General features: G+C 42.1%; 1 protein-coding gene across 2 annotated transcripts; it reads left to right on the top strand.

Moving 5' to 3' along the window:
- The first annotated feature begins 2,736 nt into the window (after positions 1–2,736).
- tbx3a (T-box transcription factor 3a) lies at positions 2,737–9,925 on the top strand. Of its 2 annotated transcripts, none has more exons than XM_076099745.1 (7): positions 2,737–3,247; positions 4,231–4,498; positions 5,029–5,175; positions 6,054–6,130; positions 6,684–6,841; positions 7,370–8,013; positions 9,037–9,925. In XM_076099745.1, exons 1-7 carry the CDS (start codon positions 2,856–2,858, stop codon positions 9,460–9,462), a joined length of 2,112 nt encoding a protein of 703 aa, XP_075955860.1. In that variant the 5' UTR covers positions 2,737–2,855; the 3' UTR covers positions 9,463–9,925. The 2 variants fall into 2 exon arrangements, with proteins under 2 accessions (XP_075955860.1, XP_075955822.1); XM_076099707.1 differs by having other exon boundaries at positions 4,231–4,555; positions 5,026–5,175.
- The last annotated feature ends 466 nt before the right edge of the window (positions 9,926–10,391 follow it).

Here is a 10,391-nt window from a genome sequence, read left to right as displayed (position 1 = left end):
TCAGATGCTGCTGTGACTTATCAACAGTTATCGTATTTGTTTGCTCCAGCAAATCAATAACACACAACACATAAGCCGAATATACTATATATACCCTGGGCAATATGCATGCACACCACTCCAATTTACACACATGCACACACATAGAGAATATATATATATATATATATTCTATAGACAACACATTTTAGAAAAATCTATTGAAGAGAGCTCTGTGACAGGTAAACCTCATGCTGCAGCCACCAAAACAAGCATCTCACTAATACTTGCATGCATGAGCAGTGCTGAATGGAGTTGACGTTAATGCCGTCAGGGGCTCCCAATATGAGACATTTACTGACCATTACAAGCTCCGAACTTCAAAACAATGCCAGATAAAGGCTTCCCCATTTCTAACAACCAGGGTGCAACAAGTAGCTTGCATCACGCCTTTTAATGTTTAAAATATCAGAAGAATAGATCGAATGTTCACCAGCTTGCAGATTGCATTCATATTTTTGGTCGACTGGAACACTGAACGGTGCACGTTGTCAGGCCCATCGCTACTTGCGTGAGAATTCGCTCTGCATGGTCCCCCTCAAGGACTTTGAGATCCCCCACCGCTTTGGTCCCCGCCTGGATCCATGGAGACAGACAATTGACTGAGAATTGATGGTCAATGTTTATCCAAGGCGGCTGACTGGCCACGGCTCTCTAGTTTACTTGTGAATTTGCGGTTAAATAGCAGTTTAGAGAGAACTAGCGTGGCGTTGTCTAGCGTGCACATCTCTCTAGACGCCTTGCAGTGAAGCACTTTCAGTGCACCCAATAGTGAGCCGCAGCAGGTAATATTCACATCTAAAATGATGCCAATGGCTTCAATGTTGTAATGGGCGTAAGAAAATAGAGTATGACAACTGTGTTCTACTTCACATAGCCGATATGCTCAGATATAATTGAGAATTGTATTATCGATGACACAATTGCTGCAGCCTGAGCAAGTGTCAAGACAGGGACTAAAATGGAATTGTTTCCGAGAGACAGTTGTGCCGGGAAAGCGTGCTATATTTAACAACAGAATTGATTGGTATGACTCAAAACACAGACGTTTTGATCCAAGAAGGGATAAAACACCAGCACCAGTGAACACATCCTCATTGACTCCGCTGTTCTGCTTGTGTGCGCGCATATTTGTCAAGTGGGATTAGGGTATTCTTATAAATTCTTTTAAAACACCACTTCAAGTCAAAATGTAAATATCACATGACGGCGTATTGACACTCATCCAAGAGGCCTCATTAGCTCCGGGTGTTTCATCAATATAAAGAAGCGAAATACATTATTTAAAATACGCAGATTCATAACGGACTTAAATTGGAGAAGAAAAGTTGAATGAGGAACTAATAGTCTTAATATCCAAGTTGACAATATAAGAGAAATAATAAATAAACTTTACATCCATATGTAGTTTAACAAAGAAAAATAAACCACAATAAATATCATAATAATGATTGACCGTTTTAGCGGCAGCATAACCTTCTAATATGCATTATCATCGAGCGCCTCATCCCGTCACCCGCTCATATTTTCCTGAGCTGGATGTTGCAGGAAATGTTGGCTGCTCGGCTGTTTTTTTTCGGCGCTGCTAAACCTCTGGAAACGTACAAGACCGCGAGTTAAATAATAATAAACCATAGAGTGAATATATTTATTAATTAGTAAAATTGTGCTCGCGATATTCAAAGCATAAGAATACCACTGAGCTGCGGGACAGAGGAGGAAGTCAACAGCCCAGCGGAACATAACATCTCGCCGACAAAAGCGAGCCAGTTCCCCGGCTCGGTCTCGTGTGCTCTCTCTCCCCTTCGCCGGGTCTCACAGACCGACCGATAGCGCAACTTCTGTAACGATGTTGACATATTCACACAACACTGACTGGGGCAGGGTGGTGTTTCACGGCAAAGCCCTTTTGAGTTTCCAAACACCTTTTTATAAGTCCGAAGTCTGTCCCCTCCACCCGAGCTGTTAAAAACCACGCCCACGCAGCCACACAATTGGTCCGAAAGCGTCAAAGAGCCAATCAAACGGAGCGCTGCTGCTCGTAACATGCAACACATCCATACAGTATGAAGCCCAATGGGCCACAGAGGCGCTAGGAAAATCACGGAGCTGGGACCTTACCACCTCTCTCTCTCTCCCTCTCTCTTTCTCTCTCTCTGGCCGTCAGCGGACTGCTTTCTCTGCACACGTCTTTCCCTGAAATGTGTGTGTGCGTGAAAGAGAGAGGAGGAATAAAGTGTGTGTGCGCGCGCGAGGGTGCATGTCCGGAGCAAGTAAAGGCAGGGGGATTATTCGGCGCTATCGAAATATTTCAACACGTCGCCCGTCGCTGCAGGACTGAAGCCAATAAGAAGGAACGCATTTTAACAGGAATGCCGATATTGTAAACAGCAGCAGAAGAGAAAGAATGCGCCGTAGTCAATTAAGTGACTCACCCAAGTTGGTTTAATTCGACTAATGTCCGCAAGCCAGCGAGACACAGAAAGGTGTCCGATGCGCGTCGACCTCTGAAGAAAATCGGTCTCTCAGCACTTTTGCAGAATTATGGAAAACATTTTTACATTTCTCTCTCCAGACTTTTGATCACAGCGCAGCAAAAGACTATAGAGATCCCCAGACAATTCGTGGAAAAAAACAAGTGGGTGCTTTTTTTTCTGCAGAGCTGAAGTAGGAGTTTCTAAAGCTTTCCAACTTCAGATTCATTTTTTCCTCTTTTTTATTTTGTCTTCATTGAACGCAGGCTTCACTGTTGGTAAAAAAACATTGATATAGTTTCACATCAAATCAGTCGTCTACAGTTTGTTGCCTGCACTTGGATGAACTTCCTGATGAGAGATCCGGTCATACAGGGATCAAGTATGGCATATCATCCGTTTTTACCTCACCGGGGTCCGGAATTTGCCATGAGTGCAATGCTGGGTCACCAGCCTCACTTCTTCCCGGCTCTGGCTCTCCCTCACGGCGGCTCCCTCTCTCTGCCGGGCGCCCTGGGAAAGCCGATCATGGACCAGCTGATGGGAGCCGCGGAGAGCGGGCTCCACTTCACTTCGCTGGGGCACCAGGCTGCGGCCGCCCACCTCAGGCCCATGAAGACTCTGGAGCCTGAGGAGGAGGTGGAAGACGACCCTAAAGTTCACCTGGAAGCCAAGGAGCTTTGGGAACTCTTCCACAAGAGAGGCACCGAGATGGTGATCACAAAATCCGGAAGGTGAAACTGATTTTTTTTTTTTTTTTTGGTGTGTGTGTGTGTGTGTGTGTGTGTGTGTGTGTAAATACACTTTCTGACACCTGTTGTGTTTATTGATAACTCACGATGGAGGGATTTGTTATTTTATAGAGATAAATTAATAGATTTATAGACATTTATACAGAAGCCAAATGGAGTATAGCTCTACAGTTCCACTGCATATTTCATGCAAAGCTCTCAAGCCTGAATCTAATGTATATTAATTCAACTTGGATTGCAGCATGACTGTCTCACAATTGTTTTGTGGATATGACATTTGTTACACGATAATGTGTTTTCACTACAATACAATAACATGACCCAAAATAATCCGTGCATATAGCCTGTGTGTAGATACAAGAACATGTGTACAAACATGTAATGGTGGTAAATCAGCTATTGCTGTAACATTATTTTGTCAAATAATGTGGGGCCTGTAGCTGCTGTATTATGAACACTAAGCCTCCAATTACAGTAGCTACATTTGGCTTGCTTTTAATCCTATTGTTCATTTTAAAGTCCGGTTTGTCAAAACTCAGTGACCGATTATTTCCCTGAAATGTGGAGCTCTGACTGAATTATTATTATCGTCATCATCACAGTGATAGTATACAAAGATGGCTGCTGTAGACTGTGTGTCTGTAGGCCTTTAGAGGCATTAAAAATCACGACACCATCCAAACAGCGTTGGCGTTTCCTCATCAGAAATATAGTGGAAGAACAATACGTTTGTTTACTCGACTTTTTACTCGCGGGACACTTTTTCGGCTGATTTATCTCAAGCAGATACAGTTAAAACAGGCTGCACCACAAAACTTATCAGACGGATGCAACAAACTTTTAAATACTAAATCGTATATCGTGTCAATAACAATATACATATTTTCGTTATATTGTTGAATATTTGAAGCATATTTCTATTTGCCACGGCACGAGTGCTTATCGTTTGTTTTGCTTTGTCACAGGCGGATGTTCCCCCCGTTCAAAGTGAGGTGCACTGGTCTGGACAAAAAGGCCAAATATATTCTCTTGATGGATATTGTTGCAGCCGACGACTGTAGATACAAATTTCATAACTCCCGCTGGATGGTGGCAGGGAAGGCCGACCCCGAAATGCCAAAGAGGATGTACATTCACCCGGACAGTCCGGCTACTGGTGAACAGTGGATGTCAAAAGTCGTCAATTTTCACAAACTCAAGCTGACAAATAACATATCCGACAAGCATGGATTTGTAAGTTCAACCAATGTATGTAAATTTTCTTATTTATCAACATACCCTTTTATGAGCAAAATGTTTGACTGTTTGAATTTGTATTTATGTTTTATTTGAAGCATAGAAAGTCATTAGTTTAAGGTGTATTCTCTTGTGGAAGATATGACCAAGATAGCACATCATTACAAAATTACAACAACATTTAAAGAAAATTGCTATATCATTATCTTGAGATAGTCTTAATTTGTAAAATTATTACACTTATTGCGAAAGATAATTAAATTGATATATGCAAGACACCCGTGAATATTTAACCAGCTTTATCAAACTGATTCAATATTACACCATAAATCATTTCTATTTAATAGAATACATTATAATATTTGCAATTTTTAAATCACACAATTTTTTCACGATTTAATTCCTCCAAATTATATGACTTCTGATTTCAGATAAGAGCATTTTTGGAAGGTGATGTAATGTAATGTGAAGATATATTCTGTACAATGTTAGAGTAACTTCAATTATTTTGCGATTGTGTGTTGCAGACCATACTTAACTCGATGCACAAATATCAGCCTCGATTTCACATCGTGAGGGCCAACGATATTCTCAAACTCCCATACAGTACCTTCAGGACTTACGTTTTTCCTGAAACAGATTTCATTGCCGTGACTGCTTATCAAAATGACAAGGTAAGCACAATTATTGCTCATACGCTTAAGGTTGTAGCTGAATGTTTACTCAAATGCAGCCTGTGTGTCAGACGCGCTTTCCTCCCATGTCTTTCATGCTCTGCACCATTTTGTTGTCATAAAATATGAAAGACGTCATATCTGTTTGAGCCCGTGAGAGTGGAGTATCATAGTGTGGGGGTGATGTTGCGGGTATAAGTGCCATATTCACCAGCCTGTGGTAGGAAGGCAATACTTCGGAAGAATGTTACAGTTCTTCCTTTTATTTAATCACGTGGAAAGGATTTGGCATAGACCCAGACGCGCGCGCTCTCTCACTCTCTCTCGCTCTCTGCGTGCGTGTGTGTTTGTGTGAGTAAAACTAAAAGGGTTGGGGGTTGAGAAATGAGAAAAGAAGAGGGGCAATACTGTGCGGTTGAATGGAGAAAAAGAAAGAAAGGGGCGCATTTTGGTTGTGTCGGACTGTGTTGCATGGTGACATTTTGTGAGACATAAAAATAATGAAAATCATCTCCTCAACTCTTTGATATTGTTGGGAAACCATGGCACCCCATCCCTCTCCCCTCCCCTCCCCATGCGCAGTGGTAACACTGCCGGAAGTACTGTGGTAGTAAAGTTTTTCAATACACAACAAAATCCGCATGTTTCATTCATGGAAAAACTTGCCAATTTGAGAACTCGTGTGTTCACACGAATATTAGTATTTAGTTTTCATATGTAAAAGAAAAAATAATATCCATGTGTTCTAATGAAATTATAAATAAGCCACAGCTTTGGGGCTTCACCTGCAATTGTAAAATGAGACGCATTTAGTGTGAATACTATAGGGAAATAAAATTCAAGTCGCTAATATTTACGCATCATTTTATGTATTTCAGATAACCCAGCTGAAAATTGACCATAATCCATTTGCTAAAGGATTCCGTGACACGGGTAATGGAAGACGGGAAAAGAGGTAAGAAAAGTGCATTGCAAAGGAAAAAAACAACCAAAACACTTTAGATGTCTTTAGATTTAAACATGGAGACAGGCAGTGATCTCAGTGGATTAAGCTCGCGTCAAAGCTTCCTCATTAACCCGCAGGGAGTGTGGCTCTTTACAGTTTCTAATCAAATAGCTTAATAGGCTATAGTGCACTATAATACATAGCACTGGTTGTAATAGAAACTGCAGCAGGGTTGTGTTTGATGCCTTTGCTTTCATTACTTCACTTGCTAATTTGTTTTTGGCAATTTTAAATGTATCCCAAAACGTTGGATGTTTAAAATCAAATTGTACTCATTGAAAATGGGAAGAGTGAAGTGACAAGATTGATAGATAAATTACTTAAGTTACTACATCAATGGCACTGTAAAGGATCTCATGCACATAGGCGAGTCAGTCGCACAGTCAGGAGCTTCATTATCTAAGGTGTTCAGTTTAAACAAGCTTCCACACCACTCATCGTGCTGCTGATATCGTTTCTGACCCGAGAGATGTGATATAGTAACCTGGGTACTTGTGCACAGGAAACAGCTGGCTCTGCAATCCATGCGTTCATACGAGGAGCAGCAAAAAAAGGAGAACGGGGCTTCAGACGACTCCTCTGGAGAGCAGGCTTCCATTAAGTGCTTCGGCCAGGCCTCGTCCCCTGCCGTGTCTACCGCGGGCCCCCCACACATGAAAGGTGAGCTGACAGACCCCACAAGCCAGTCACAGCTCCGATCACAAGTCGTGTGTAAAGTCGTAAAATTTCTATTGTGGCAAGAATTTTTACAAGGTAATGTGTTGAAGAAGAGTCAACTTTAGGAATGCCCAGCCCAAGTAAAGCATGTCTGCATTGACTGGTTTATTGAGATTAACAGTAAAACATTGAAGAGACGATTATCTGTCGAACAACATGTCAGAAATCATTTTCGGTTAATCTGCAAAGAAATACACGATAAACTAAATTATAGAAACTAATGCCATGTAGCATATACTTTGCCAAATAGAATTGGAAACAATGGGGACTTCCATATAATTCATATTAATCACCAATATGGATATATAGTAAAAATTAAAAATTAAAATATTTCGGGTCCATTACGTATTCCACCTGTGGGAGCCAGATACAATATGGCTGATAGCGGGAGTAACAGTTTTTTTTTAATGATTCACCAATGTGCAGAAAGGCAAGTGATTCTTATATATATTCCACTCCTATTTTTGGCAGATTTCTGTGACAGCGATGAGGAGAGCGACGATGAGAGCAAAGATGGACACATCAAAGATGGTCCAGACTCCAGCAAGATTTCCACGTCTACCAAAGACGGGAAGGATCACGAGGCGAGCCCAGCTAAGGGGCACCCCATTAGCAACAATGACTCTAGCAGCAGGACCCGCGACGGCGGTCCTAGGACTGAGAAAAGCCAGGCAGACTCACGACAGAGCCCCATCACCGTCATCTCCAGCACCACCCGCTCCGGAGAAGACCTCAAGAGCCCGAGTCTGGAACAACCCAAAACGGACGAGTGCAGGTCAATAAGCAAAGACAGTTTCATGCCTTTGACAGTTCAGACTGACAGCCCGCACATAGGCCACGGACACTTTCCTAATTTTGGATTTCCAACAGGCCTCACGGGACAACAGTTTTTCAATCACCTTGGGAGCACGCATCCGTTTCTCTTGCACCCCAGTCAGTTCAACATGGGGGGTGCGTTCTCAAACATGGCCGCGGGCATGGGGCCACTATTGGCAGCCGTGTCCACGGGAGGGGTTAGCACCATGGACACGACCGGCATGGCATCACCTTCGCAAAGCTTGACGGGAGCGCCAGGCCTACCCTTTCATCTGCAGCAACACGTCTTGGCATCACAGGTAAAACCTGTTTTCTTGGGCCTCGGCCTACTCCGCGCCTCGAGTGAAGCACACGTTGTAATGTACAGCAGACTGCCGGCCCATGTGCCAGATATTTAAATATCTTTATTGCCTTCGTCATCGAGTTCATGCGTGTGTTTTTGATCATAACTGTGAGAGATAACGAGAAACTACGTGTACGTGTGTTAATTTTAGTTTTGCTGCCAAATGGGCTAATGTTCAAAGTAAAGTTAGGCAAATGCAACAGCTGACTAATCTATTAAAAACCCACCTTTATGTTTTCTCTTGGCATTGTTGTTATAGATATAAACTATCATTCATGAAAAAAAAATAGATTTAAAAGACAGCGAGCACATTGCAACAACTAGAAGTGTTAGGCAATCCTCTATGCCTGATCTCATTAGTCGGTTTTAGAGCCACATGGCGAGTATTAAAATGCCTTAGAGAAACATTATACTTTAAGAGACAACAAAGTTGTCTTTTTTCATTTAATATCAAAGTGTTTTAGTTGCACCCCCTGTTGCTTGATTGCAGCAACAGATAATAGGATTGCTTTTATTTGCATTTCAAATTCTTGAGCGCCAAAGCTGTTTACATGCTCGGCGTTGAAGCTTTGCAGCACAATATTTTGTTATGACTATATCTGTGAAAGCCTGTGTGAATAGAGGCATTGAAAACATACAGATTTATAGACTAAATCAAGTTGCACCGTTCATAAGCTAAGTGTCAGCGTGATTAGCGGTGCAACAATCCAACAACAACACGAAACCAACCTTGAGGACAGCGAAAGTAAAGCAGGTCACTTTAAATCACCATTTTCACGCATTTGTTCCACGACATTAATCCAGAACATGCAGCTGCAACAGGCTGGGGGAAAAAGTGTATCATCCTACATTTCCTCTCGTGTTTTTGTATGTATAGGCCTATCTTTATTTTGCTTTTGGTAGCCTAAATGTTGTGATGTTATAGTACACAGAAGTATATTGTTGTTGCTCACACTCATGCTTCTCCGTTTCTCCACAGGGCCTCGCCATGTCTCCGTTTGGCAGTTTGTTCCCCTATCCGTACACGTACATGGCCGCTGCAGCGGCAGCCTCCTCCGCTGCCTCCTCCGCGGTGCACCGGCACCCGTTCCTGAACGCAGTGCGCCCCCGACTCAGGTACAACCCTTACTCCATCCCCATGACGGTACCGGACAGCACCTTGCTCACCACCGCGATGCCCCCCATGGCCGGCAGCGGAATCGAGCTGAAGGGAGACGGCATTGTTCCGGCCAGCCCCGTGTCTGGTGTCACCCTGGATTCCACATCGGAGGTGACCAGTCACTCGTCCACCATGTCCCCAAAAACTTGCACGGAGAAAGACGCCGCCAACGAGCTGCAGAGCATCCAGCGGCTGGTCAGCGGGCTCGACTCGAATCAGGACAGGCCAAGGAGCGGGTCCCCCTAGGTTCTCTTTTTTTTCTTTTTTTTCTTTTTTTTTTTTAAACACACCACCTGCTTCTCGTCTCATTGTTGTCATGAAAGGTGAAAAAGTGTTGACGGTGATGAAGACATTAACAGTAGGAGGACACTCGTAGATTCATGCAGGTTTAAAAAAAAAAAAAAACGGGGAAAAAACACGAACTGTTGGACGTTTTAGTTTCTGAAATGCACTTTGGTTAATACGCATCTGATATGTATATTTTTTCTTCTTTTGTTTTTTGTTAAATTAAACAACACTTTTATCCTGTCATTTGAATACCGTACAAGTATTGAAACTGAAAAGTTGGCATGGGTGTGACTTGCAGATTTAGGAGAAGTTGCTGCTGTGTCCGGTCTCTGAACTTTATTGTACACGAGGAGAAATGTGTTTTAATATGCACTCTGAATTGATTACTTATTTGAATTCACTACCGTTTAACCTACCTTATAAAGACTGCTGTATTTTGTTGTACACTATTAATTGATTGATTGGCCAAATGTTGCATGCCCCCTAAAACCCCAATGAATGTTATTTTAACACTAAAAATGGAAAGGTTTTGAATAGAATTAACACTATAATTAACACACTCTTTTTGCTTCATTTTTATTCTTAATGAGGTAACCAATTTCAATACAATTTATTTTTCTTCATGCCTTTTTTAAAATCAGAACTGGCCTATTGACATGACTGGTGCTCCGGGATAAGCTATGGCCCAAGCATGCGGAATTTAGCCCAAATGTCCAACAGGCAAAGGGAAGCAGAAATTTAAATATAAAAAAATAAAAGGTAGCATTGATTAAAAAGGTGTACATAGGAATATATAAAATATTTATGTAATTATTTCATATTGTTATTGCGTGTAAATACAACGGAGTAGTTTGTTTCTAGGGATCTGTTCTTAATTTATTGTCGAT

Source organism: Anarhichas minor, unplaced genomic scaffold (assembly GCF_050575085.1).
Source record: "Anarhichas minor isolate MPS153535 unplaced genomic scaffold, ASM5057508v1 ptg000002l, whole genome shotgun sequence".
In the NCBI taxonomy this organism is placed as follows: domain Eukaryota; kingdom Metazoa; phylum Chordata; class Actinopteri; order Perciformes; family Anarhichadidae; genus Anarhichas; species Anarhichas minor.
Note: the sequence above shows the minus strand (reverse complement) of the source record. Positions and strands in the feature narration are given on the sequence as shown.